The sequence below is a fragment of the Saccopteryx leptura genome, chromosome 1 (assembly GCF_036850995.1).
Source record: "Saccopteryx leptura isolate mSacLep1 chromosome 1, mSacLep1_pri_phased_curated, whole genome shotgun sequence".
Taxonomy (NCBI): domain Eukaryota; kingdom Metazoa; phylum Chordata; class Mammalia; order Chiroptera; family Emballonuridae; genus Saccopteryx; species Saccopteryx leptura.
The window spans coordinates 324,370,411-324,383,750 of NC_089503.1; the positions used below are offsets into that span (position 1 = coordinate 324,370,411).

Below are 13,340 nucleotides of genomic sequence, written 5' to 3' on the forward strand. Positions count from 1 at the left end.
GGAAATTTTTAATGTACATTAATATAAATAAAACACTCAGCTAAAAAAGATTAGAATCAACTGTTACTACAACAGTTGCTCCATTTCATCAGCATTGCATAAAGTAAGTTAATATCTTTAGAATTGCAGGGAGACATTTCACATTTCTGACTTATGCACATAAAGGTAGTTTATGATATGGTGATAGTCACCATATGCATATTTTACCTTCATTAATTACTCAAGTGTTTTTTAGTATTACTGATTTTTCCCAATTATACCTTAATATATATTTATTTAATTTTAATGTATCATCAGGGCAGATGTAGAGCTGTTTCTTGATAGCTAGTGTTCTTTCAGTTTTATCATTTAATTATAGAAGATGGTTATCATTGAGAGAAATAGAAGGGAAGAATTTCACATGTTTGTCAACCAACTTAAACCTTATTTTCTTTAATTTCATCATAAAAATTGGAAAATCACTTAAAGCTTCTTAAATTCAAACCATTTTTACCATGGTATGTTAGTGTTATAATCATAAAATGAATGCTGTTAGATGATGAACCATCGTAATTATTTTGAAGGTTTAGAAATATGGCAATTTTTTTTTTAAATATTACGTGTCTTATATAGTATAAACAGTAAAATAATTATATATATATTATAAATATAGATTGTCTTATTAAAATGTATTATTTTTATACTCAGCTGTAGTATACAGTTGATAACCATTAGGTATTTCCCCAGAGTGTCTGTTGTTTAATATATTTTCTAACCAGTTGTTAACTTGTCATTTCCTCTAAAAAAACATTTGTATAGAGTTTTCATTTAGAAACTCATGATGTGGTTCAATTTTTATTGGATAACGTGGAAAAATGGTGGGTATGACAGGTTTCATTTGAAATACATAATAACTTTGGCCAGTACTCAACCTAAAATATGCTAAAAAATTATTAACAGTTTTATTTGGAGTTGTTTTTTTTAATCAGGAAATAAATTATTTTGTGATTATCTCAACCACCTTAGTCAGTATTAAATATGAATTTCAGAATGCTAAAGTGTTTACATTATTAAATCAAAAAATCTAAATCATAGTCATTTTAGATATATGTACCATTTTCATCCCTTCCAAACTCTTAGTAAATGTTATGTTAAGAGATACAGACTGTATCTTATGCATACTGCTTTGAGTTAAACACGTCCTTTATTGAAACTTTTTCATCATTAACAGAGAAAATAAAATTCTTTTTTAATTCATGAATTTGATATTAAACTTCCAATTAATCAGAAATATGTTTCTATAGCAAACTATCTACCTGTTGAAATATACATTACAGACACAGTATGTTTCTTTAGATTTCAGTTTTATATACCATGACATTCCTATTGGTAGTGTTCTGGTGATTTTGAGAATTACACAAGAAAACTCTATAGTTTATAAAATGAAATAAAAAACATTCTGAAGTATGAGCTTATCTGAGAAACATAGGGAAAATGACTATAAAATTATTCTAAAATATTTATAAATAGTATATTTTCCTTATAATCATTTTCTTAAAAAAAACTTGGCACTCTTAGAAAGTTAATACTCTGAAAATAATTGTACTTTGTGTTTTATTTGTATTTTTTTAACTACATTCTGTATGTTTCTGTTGGGCTCTTTAATGTTAGATATTGGAATTGCATTTGCTATTTCTTCATTCTAGCTAGTCTGAAAATAAACAAAGATGCACTGTAATTAACAGATTGTTTGTAGTTATAAAGTTTATAGTTGCTTTATTTGATATATTTTATGTTTAAACACTTACAGGTGCAACAATTGAATAACATGGATGAAGTATGCTATGAAAGTGTTTTGAAGCAAGTAAAGGCTGGATACCAGGTATACTTTATTTTACTATGTTTTTAGACAATATTTAATGAATAAAATTATTAATTTTTATTCTCTTAAGAAAAATTTTTTTGAATTCTGAGTTAGTAACTCAGGTTTTATTTCTTAATGTTTTGTGAGTGTAAAGTCTTCACTAACCATTGTGTCTGTCTTATCTCTTATTTTCATTTATTTTATATCAGTGTTATTCTTTGATCCTCATTAGAAAAATGCATTGTGGTTTGCATTGCTTATCATGTACATCATGTACAAATAAAGAAGTGTAAAAGACCATATTATTTTTGATTAAAAAAATAGTTTCGAATACCAACTATTTATTCTGGTTCAGGAATGTGCAGACTTTTTCTGTAAAAAGAGCCAGGTAGTAAAAAGTTTGGCTGTGCAGACCTTATATTTTCTGTCACAGCTACTACTCAATGCTGCTGTTGTAGCGTGAAAGCAGCCTCAGGCAGTATATGAACAATTGGACTTGACTGTGTTTCAATAAAGCTTTATTTACAAAGATAAACAACAAACTGCAGGTGACTTGCAGGCTACAGTTGCCAACCTCTATTCTAGATTGCCTTGTGAGATTTATTTTTAGTGAATGTCTGATGATACTAAAATGTTATCCAGAGAAACTTTTGATAGCATTTCACAGAAAATTCTAAAAGAAAGAAATGTCCTATATAGCCACCAATGTTTGTAAAAGAGCAGGATAAATTCAGTATAATTAGGTACATATAACACCGTGAACATTTGTTTCCAATTTTTATATTAGAGAAGATAATAAAGTATATTATTAGGTAAGAAATATAGCTGTGGAATCTATAAAATTTACTTATATGCTGTTTAAAAATATTTAGTTAATAAATGTTTCCTCATTAAGTTTTTTAAAAATAGACTTTATTTTTTTAGAGCAGTTTTGGGTTCGCAGCATTACTGAATGGAAAGTAACGGGAGTTCTCATACACCCCTGCCCCCTCCACACACACAGCTTTCTTCACAATCAACGTGCTGAGCCAAGGTCGTACCTTTGTTTCAGTCAATAAGCCTACATTGACATGTCAATATACCTAAAGTCCACAGTTAGTATTAGGGCCGTGATGGCAAACCTATGACACGCGTGACACGTGTAGCCATTTTCGATGACACGATGCAGCCGCATACCAGAGAAGCATGAGGCCGCATGCCAAGAAGGACGTTTCATCCTAGGCTCCTGCACAGCCAGGTGCAGTAGCTGAGGAGAAAACATTTGCTGTAGTGTAGACACTCTGTGCCGGAGGTTTGTAGGCCAAAACAACAGAACTCCGGCACAGAGCGTCTAGTTCTGGGACTTCCGGTTAGGCCGTTAGGGGATCTTTGACCTCACTTCCGGCCGGCGGAGCAGGGAGCAGCAGAATGCCGTGAGGGACGCATCTCTGGGGGCCCTGTGATCGCCATTACCAGCAACCACGCAACCATCATCCAATCTACTGTTCTGAGGTGTCATGGATTTCTAATTGACCATCATTACTGAGATAAGTGAGGGGGAGGCTGGGAGAGGCGAGGGCCTGTGCTATGGGTGCCGTTTCCCGCCATCAGAAATAGCAGCAGCCATCTTAATTTACATAAGATGCAACTTGCAGAATTTCAAGACAGCATCTGGGCTCAGGTGTTTGTCAACTTGAGGTCAAAGCTTGAGAATCTGGAAAGGTGCCGCTTGGAGAATCAAGAGGAGTGCCACTACGAACAGGAAATTTGGAGTGACTGGAACTGATTACTGGACACTGTTAGCACCCTGAAAAATATAGCAATGGCTTTACTCACAATTTTTCCCTCTACGTACTTTTGTAAGACCTTATTCTCAGCGTTAAATAATATCAAAACCAACAAAAGAAACAGATTGACAGATGAAGTTAGTAGTGCTTGCTTGGGCTTGAAGTGTACAAAATACCAACCTTCAGTTGAATATTTAGCCAATGAAATTCAGCAACAAAAAAGTCACTAATAGGCAGGTTAGTTAAAGAACTCCCCCTCCCCTCACTTATCTTAGTTCACGGCACCCCACACAAGTTAAATAATATCAAGACCAACAAAAGAAACCAACTGACAGATGAACAAAGAAGTCACTAATCAGGTAAGTTAAATAATTAGTTTTTGGTTTATTAAATACAGTTATATGTTATAATTATACATTTTTGTTATTTAAACTATAAATATCATGAAATTATGGGGGTTTTTTTTCTCAAAGTGACACACCACCCGAGTTATGCTCTGTTTTTTTTGGCGATTTATGACACACCAAGCTCAAAAGATTGCCCATCCCTGTATTAGGGTTTACTCTTGACTTTATACATTTTATGTTTAGGTAACTGTATAATGACATATATCCACTGTTATAGTGTTACTGTAAAGAATTAATTTCACTGTCCTGAAAACCCTCTGTTCTCAGTCTATTTATCCTTCCTTACCCTTAACCTCTGCTATTTTTACTGTCTTCCTAGTTTTGTCTTTCAGAATGTCGTATACAGTAGCCACCCCCAACCCATCCGTGGTTTCACTTTTATGCAGTTCCAATTACCTGCAGTCTGAAAATAGTAAATGGGAAATTCCAGAAATAAACAATTCTTAAGTTGTTAATTGTGCACCATTCGAGTAGCATGATGAAATCTTGCTCCGTCTCGCTTTGTCCTTCCCTGGATGTGAATTATCCCTTTGTCCAGTGTATCCATGCTGTACAGCAAGCAGGTTCTTGAATAGTGTGATTTCATTCAACGTCATTTTGTTTTGTCAATGAGATGTCTTAGGAACTTAAGTGTTGTTTATATCAATTAGTTTATTGTAAAATTGGTTTTGTTATGTGTCATTTGGCTAAAGTTCTAAGAATCTATCGATAACTTTGAGTAAGGACTTACTGTATGTGTCACGCATCCAGTAGTCACTTAGTAGCTGTCTCTGTTACTAAATCAACCATCAAGGTATCGCAGTGCTTGTGTTTGAATGACCCTAATTTTACTTAACAGTGCCATATTCACATAACTTTTATGAAAATATGTTATAATTGTTCTGTTTTATTATAAGTTATTGTTTCTTACTCTTACTGTGCCTAATAAAGTTTAACATAGGTATATATGTATAGGAAAAAACAGTGTGTGTGTGTGTAGGATACAGTACATCCATGATTTTAGGCATCCCTTGGGAGTCTTGGAAGTATCTCCCACAGATGAGGACCAGAGGAATTACTGTGGTTATAATCATACAATATATAGCCTTTTGAAATGGCCTTTTTCACAATGTGGACTTAAATTAAGTCTTTTTTTTTTTTTTTAAGTGGGAGATAGAGAGTCAGTCAGGTTACAGACAGGCAGAAAGGGAGAGAGATGAGAAGCATCAATTCTTCATTGCGGCACCTTAGTTGTTCATTGATTGCTTTCTCATGTGTGTCTTAACTGGGAGGCTTCAGCTGAGCCGGTGACCTTGGGCTCAAGCCAGCGACCATGGGGTCATGTCTGTGATCTCACTGCGCTCAAACCGGTGAGGTGACCTTGGGGTATTGAATCTGCGTCCTTAGCATCCCAGGCTGATGCTCCAACCACTGTGCCACCAGCTGGTCAGGTTCCAAGTCTTTTTATGGCTTGATAGTTTATTCTTTTTAGCACTGAATAATGTTCTATCAGTTATACCATACTTTATCCATTTACCTACTGAAGGAGAACTTTTCATGTTTTGGCAGTTATGATTGACGCTGTTATAAACATAAACATCTGTGTACAGGTTATGTGTAGATAAAAGTTTTCAACTGCTTTGGGTAAATACCAAAGGAATGTGATTGCTAAGTCATAGGTAAAAGTATGTTTAGTTTTGTAAGAAACTTCCAAACTGTGTTTCAAATTGGCTGTAGCATTTTGCATTCTCACCAGCAATAAATGAGAGTCCCTGTACTACAGAGCCTCATTAACATTTGGTGCTGTCAGGATTTTGGATTTTAGCAAGTCTGACAGGTGTATAGTGTATCTCATTGTTTCACTTTGCATTTTCTAATGACATAGTATGTTGAGCAATTTTCATATGCTTCTTTGATGAGGTGACTTTTTAGGTCATTTACCCATTTTCATATCAAGTTGTTCATTTTCTTACTAAGTTTTAAGTGTCCTTTATATATAAATATTTTGAATAAAAGTTCTTTATCATTTATGGCTTTTGCAAATATTATCTTTCAGTCTGTGGTTCATTTTTTTTCCTCATTCTCTTGACAGTGTCTTTTGCAGAGTATAATTTAATTAAAAATTTTAATGAAGTCTAGCTTATTAATTATTTCTTTCATGGAGGTCTCATTGGTATTGTATCTAGAAAGGCAAGATTTTCACCTTTTGATGTTCTAGTTTTATTGTTTTGTTTTTTACATTTACATTTAGGTCTGTGATTTATTTTAAGTTAAATTTTTGGGTTTGTATACATTCTTTTTCTGTTTTGCATGTGGATGTCCAGTTCCAGCATTATGTGTTGAAAGGACTATCTTTGCTTCATTTTATTACCTTTGCTCCTTTGTCAAAGGTCTGTTGGCTATATTTATGTGGGCCTATTTCTAGGCCCACTACTCTTGCATTCCTCTTATTGACTGTGCTTTAGTCCGTACTAACTAAACACATCTTATTGACAGTGTTTTGATTTCTGTAGCTTTGTCAGTCTTGCATTCAGGTAGGCTAGTCGATGATAGATTTCATTATAAATGCAAACCCTTAAAGTTATTTTTCATTTTTTAAATAATGGAAAGTAAAACATAAATATTTTACTTTATACGGAACATATAAATAGATATTCTATATTTTGACTCTAGTCAGGGAAATATTTATCGCTCTTTTTGTAATTGATAACCGTGGAAGTATCATGAAAATGTTTAAGAAGCCACTGTTACAAATGATACTGTGTTGCCCCTAGAATTAAAGAAGTTAAAATAATCATTTTCCTTCCACCACAGTTAGCATTTAATGACCTGATAAGTACTGTATTTATCTATGTATAAGATACACCCTTTTTCAAAAAATTTAGGGTCTAAAAACTGGGTGTGTCATATACAATGTGGCATTTCTAATGCCATAGATGGAACTGAGTATAAGGCAATATATGAAGACAGTGATTCATCATCAGACACAGATGAGGACAAGCTAATGGATGGGAGTTTTGACAGTGATGAGTAGTTCTGTGAATTTCATGATGAATCAAACGAGTTCAATAACTTTATGTAATACTGTTTTTTTTTTCCAAATTTTGGGCCCCAAAATTAAGGTACGTGTTATATATGAGAGTGACATCACTGTGAACATAAGAGTACTTCTCATAGAAGTAAATCACTGTGGTTTGTTTTTGTTTTTTTAAGTGAGAGGAAGGGAGACAGAGAGACATATTCCCAGGTGTGCCCCAACTGGGATCCACTTGGCAAGCAACCCCCGTCTGAGGCTGATGCTCGAATCAGCTGAGCTACCCTCAGCATCCAGGTTGACTCTGGAACCAGCTGAACCACTGGCTGTGGGAGGGAAAGAGGGAGACAAGGGGGAAGGGGAAGAGAAGCAGATAATTGCTTCTCATGTGTTCCCTGACCGGGGATCAAACCGGGTACATTGCACGCTGGACCGACACTCTATCCACTGAACAAACCGGCCAGGGCCGCCAAGTCACTGCTTTAGAATAAAAAGAAAGCAGTTTTTGTGAACTTTCTCTTAGAGTAATAAATGCATATGTCCATGTATAAACATGCATACTTGTAAATACTAACATATGTAAATAGCTTACTAATGCCATTTGTGCCAGTACTACAGCTATTTTGAGGCCTTAGGAACTATGGGTCACTCATCTTTGTATATCATGCAATCTATATATCATGCAATCATTTATAATTGTTAAGTATATATATTTATTATAGTATATCCTTCATTCCATATAATCTTACATTATAAAATATTTTTTTAAAACATAGAATGCAGCCTATCCTTAAATGCTGGGGAAGGTAGAGGTAGGTAGGTAAAAATCTGAGTAAATATAATTGATGGGACTCTAATAAGGTTATATTCAATTCTTCTTCTGGCATAGTTCTCTCACTATTATAAGTGCTACCATACCTCTCTAAAATTATGATTTATAGTTTAGATGCTGTGTGGGGGTGTTTGCTGAGTAGAAGAAAGATCTACTGGCCTTTTCATTCTTGGTATGAATTTGTTCAGTATACTACTTTCCAAAATGAAAATTGTCAGGGGTCAGGCTTTGGTAGTAGTAAATTCTGACAGGACAATGTTGGGATTGAGGGTCAGCTCACAGTACTGGTTCCCATTTAAAAGGACAGACTTGGATGTCATTCCCAAGGGAGGCTTCAGGGCTGGTCGCCTAGGACTTGAGGAACTGGGAATGGAGAGTGCAGAGCTGAGGTGAGAGTTGCATCCAAGCATCACGTCCCCCCCTTTTTGTGTGGACATCAGGCGTCCGTGATTGCCTCCCTTTTAAGGATGTGTGACTACTAAGCTGTCTCATTCTGCACTCTTGTCTAGCTAAAGCACTCTGGGTGATTGTGTCAAGTGTGATTACAGATTGAGAGCCCACTGAAATACTCTGGGACCAGAGATCCTGTACAGATCTTAAGCCCCTGTCTGCAGTCAAGTTTTAGAGCAGGGTAACTATGGCCATTTTCAGGCTCTTTGTCCTCAGAACTGAAGTTTAGGGTACAGGTCTACAATTTCTGTTTTTGAATGATTTGTGATATTTGTTTTTCATAATACTAGAACTTTTATAATTAATTATTTTTTTCAATTAACAGTTCACATTCAGCACTTTTGCACACCCGCTCCCCATGTACAGCATAGTGGCCAGAAAATCGTGTACTTGACAGTGTTACCAATGCCCACTGGCCCCACACACAGTCCTTACGAAACCATGGAGTAGTAGGACTTTAGGTTCTATAGAAATACTACATATCTCCTTTACTTTTTTTAATTAACAATACTAAGGAAAATTTTTATACCTCCACCGTTATTTTACCATTTCAACATTATTATTATAATTTTTATACATATCTCACTAGCCGTCTTTCATTCATTTGCACAAGTAGCTTTTGATTTTGCTTATTCAAACTTAATTTTATTAGTCTATTGCTAAATTATAATTATACTGTCTATAGTTTCATGTTCAGTAAATTATAATTATACTGTATATAAAGTTTTATATTCAGTTTTCCTTAATAAGTACTAAATTTTTTTATTGTTTCTACATAGTATTTATTATTTTACTGTCTGTAAGAGAGAACAGGGAGTTTTTAATTCAGGTTCTAAGTTACCCATGACATGTAAATTCTTTGGACTTTTAATCTTTCCAGTCCTCTGACAGAGGCATTATTTATCTCCTTTTGTTAAAAAAGAAAGGAACCTAAAGCATGTTAAACAGCTTCCATGGTAATGCAGCAAGTTAAGTCATTGAAATATATGGCTTTGTGTTGATAAAGACCACATCTTCAGAACTTTATACTGCCCCTTTGCCATGAAGCTGACATTGGCTATTCCTCCATTCTAGTCTTGGGTAGTTTGCCGTTGTGGATGCTAATTCTTGCTACTTTATGTTATTGAAGAGAATATCACTGTACCAATCATCTCTCTTGATAATACTTTTCTTGCTGGAACATTTAGTTAGGTTGAATTCCCTAAAATAGAATTATGACACAAATGACCACATTGCGTAGTCTTGCCACATGATTCCCTTTTTTGTTTGTTTTAAATTTTATTTAGAAAATTAACAGGGTGACATTGATCATTAAGTAAATAGGTTTCAGGTGAATGTTTCTGTAGCATTTGAACTGCTGATTATGTTGTATACCTATCATCCAAAGTCATATTACTTTTTGTCACCTTATATTTGTCCCTCTTTACACCCTTCCCCCCATCACCTCCCCTGCCACATGATTCTCTATGCATCTGAATTGGTTATATCATTCTATTGTCCCAGCAGACCTCCGTAGGATTTTATACCTGTAGGCTATGTGTGTTTGCCACTTTGAATTTTTTTTACACTTTTAGTCATGTAAGACAGAGTGGTGTCATGCCAGTGAGATTTTGTTCTTCAGTAGCAACTAGTACCTCTCAATCATGGTATGAAACATGTTTTGTATACTGTATTTTTCATGCTTTGCTTCAAGTGTGTGCATTCTTTCAGTTAGAAAAGCCTGTACTTCCCTGTGTTTTTGCTTCATACAATGACCCTCTGGTTTTGGGCCTTTGTAATTATAATTTTAAAATATTGTGTAAATATGAAGAATATAAAAGAGACTGAGCAAAAACAAAGTTTAAACAAATTTAATCCTTGGGCATACTGAAAAGCAAAAATGAGGAGGAAAATTACTTCTAATTTTACCATCCAAAAATAATTTCTGTTGGTGCATGTCCTTCCATTTGTTAAAATGTATTTTATTCTCTTTTTTCCTCAATTATTTCTATAGTTTCTATAATCTGTTATGGGTTTTCCCATACAAAAATATAACAGAACCATAAATAGAAACAGTGACATTAAAATGTAAACACTTAGATTAAAGATTTCAAATTAAAAAAAAAATATCAGTGTATTTTATGAAGTATTGTTATTTTAGTTTTTGTATTCCAGTATGACAGGTCCTGGTAAGATTGGATTATAAGGAAATATTTTTGGTTAAGTTTCTAGTATATTGCCATGTGCATAGGCACTGCTTGGTAAATATAATTTGTTTGTGACAAATTGCCTCATCTTTAAAGATTTAACATCCTTAGTGAGATAGGATATTGGGAAATATAAAATGTGTCAGCGGTATGGCCCACAAGTTATCAGTTGCCTCTAGTATTGCTGGTATCACAAATGCCCAAGTCAGTGTCTTCAAATTAAAAGTACTGAGTTGTTAAGGCACCAACCACCTTAGTCTTTTACCTTAATGTGATGATTGGCTCAAGTTAAAAGCTCTTTTGGGATATAATTTGAGAACAAAGCTCTTTTTCATTTTTTCAAATTATTTATATTATGTGTGTAACTTTGAAGGGGTTACCCCAAACTGAAATCTTCTTCTGTTTCAGAGATTGTTTTGTTTATGTCTTCTATTTGCAAGTTGCGTGGCCAAGTACTTCTTGGCCCGTAAGTGCATTTAGCTTGGTAAGGGGCAGCTTCTGCTGATTGCCTTTGTTGTATGTACAGGACTGAAATTATAGTGTGGGACTTGGAAAGGAGAACTGTTGCACATTTTGATTATGGAAGCTGAGGTGGATACCTCTTTAGCCATCCTTGATTTAATTCATCACACAAGAATTGCATGAATTGCTACTTCATAGTAGTCTTTTTTTTTTTTTTTTTTCCTGAAGTTGGAAACAGGGAGGCAGTCAGACAGACTCCCTCATGCCCCCGACTGGGATCCACCCGGCATGCCCACCAAGGGGCGATGCTCTGCCCATCGGAGGCGTTGCTCTGCCGCGACCAGAGCCATTCCAGCGCCTGAGGCAGAGGCCATGGAGCCATCCTCAGCGCTCAGGCCAACTTTGCTCCAATGGAGCCTCGGCTGCGGGAGGGGAAGAGAGAAACAGAGAGGAAGGAGAGGGGGAGGGGTGGAGAAGCAGATGGGCGCTTCTCCTCTGTGCCCTGGCCGGGAATCGAACCCGGGACTCCTGTACGCCAGGCTGATGCTCTACCACTGAGCCAACCGGCCAGGGCAGTAGTTTTTGATTACTGAGGCAAATGTGGATATTTTGTTTTCAGGTGCTTAGAATCCCTCAGTGGGTTACTTTTACCCTTTTCTAGCTCCTTGAAGTAATACTTTCACTAACATGTGGTCCTCTGCTTTTATTAAAAATTGACAGATACCTTCCTGATAGAATAAAGTTTTTGAGTTGTGTTTTCGTCCTCCTAATTGAGGTTGAATATAATGTTATCCCAGTCACTAGTTGTCCTTGTATAGGATTCCAACTGATAAATTTCAACAAATGAATATGTATGTATTCATGTCAGAAATGAAAAATATGTATATAATTTAACCATCTTTTTACTTTATATCTAAACAACTGACAGCAAAATTAACTCTTCAGTTATATTATTCTGTTTAACTCTGGTGATTGAAAGGTCGCCTATTTGTGCTTTATTCAAAGAAACTCTTCTCTTTAAAAGTTTTATTGTACATATTATTACAGTAAATTATATGTATGTATAAAGAGACAGAGATAGAAAAACCGGCAGAGATTTTTACTTCTAGAATTGTTATAGTCATAACTAACTCACACTAGTTCAGTGTTATTAAGCAGCCAACTTACATATTGAATAAGGTGCTTTTCCTTGTTATTAAGTGATATTTCTGGTGGGGCTGTATACTTAACAAATTTCATCTTGTTGCCTTTTAAATAATTTTAGCAATTAGGGTATAACAGTAAGAAATTGTAAGTTAGTCTATTCTAATCCAGAAAAACTAATAGAATTTTCTCTGCTACCACCTCTCCCTGCCAACCCAGTTAAAAATCCTTCAAGCTTGACCAGGTGGTGGCACAGTGGATAGAGCGTCGGACTGGGATATGGAGGACCCAGGTTCGAAACCCCAAGGTTGCCAGCTTGAGTGCAGGCTCATCTGGTTTGAGCAAGGCTCATTCACTTGAGCCCAAGGTCGCTGGCTTGAGAAATGGGTTACTCAGTCTGCTCTAGCCCACCTGGTCAAGGCACATATGAGAAAGCAATCAATGAACAACTAAGGAGCCTCAGCAAAGAATTTGTACTTCTCATCTCTCTCCTTTCCTGTCTATCTGTCCTTCTCTTTCTCTGTTTCTGTCACATACAAAGAAAAGAATCCTTTAAGTGAATATTCCTTGATTTTGTTTTCTTAACCGTCAGACTGTTTCAGTATTTTAGATTTTCTTCTTAGTTGTGGTTTCCCTAAATAATTTTATCAAAGCAGCTACTTTTCATATCATTACAAGTAGGCTGATAATGTCTATTAAAAAAAAGAAAACTCTCAGGCAAATAAATACTTTTCATGATAAAGAAATTAATAATTTTTAAAAATATACAAGTGAATTCATTTTGTTTTTCTCCATTTAGATTAAATTAGGATGAAGCAAATTCATCTTCAAAAGCCATGCTGATAGTCTCTGTTCTTACTGTTGCATGGGTTTCAGTAAACTGATCATCTAAACTTGTGTGCTCGTGTACTTAATAGATTTTATGTGCAGCTTTGCCTTAAAAGTATTAAAAACAGTAGGTGGCAGTTGTGTTCTACTCAAGCATGTGTGATGACAGATGGAGGAAATCTTTTCATGTTGACTTTTCAACAGTCATACTCTGCAAGACTTCAAGCTCTTCTTGGCTATTGGGAAATTAAAAGTTGGCGATTCAGCCTTTAATTTTGATCCATCTGCTCAAACTAATGAGACGTCTCATTTGTAAGCTTCTCTTTGTGTTACCAAATGCAAGTACAGCTTTATCATTCCTGTTAATAATTCCCCTCCTCCTGTGTAACTTGCGGAATGGGAAAATAATT

The 13,340-nt window shown here is 35.2% G+C and overlaps 1 protein-coding gene across 1 annotated transcript in view; it reads left to right on the forward strand.

Moving 5' to 3' along the window:
• Window positions 1-13,340, forward strand: part of ASCC3 (activating signal cointegrator 1 complex subunit 3) — a 351,207-nt gene that overhangs the window by 134,311 nt on the left and 203,556 nt on the right. The window contains exon 13 of the mRNA XM_066358816.1: window positions 1,790-1,861. Coding sequence (XP_066214913.1) covers window positions 1,790-1,861 — 72 coding nt within the window. The remainder of the gene's footprint in view (window positions 1-1,789; window positions 1,862-13,340) is intronic.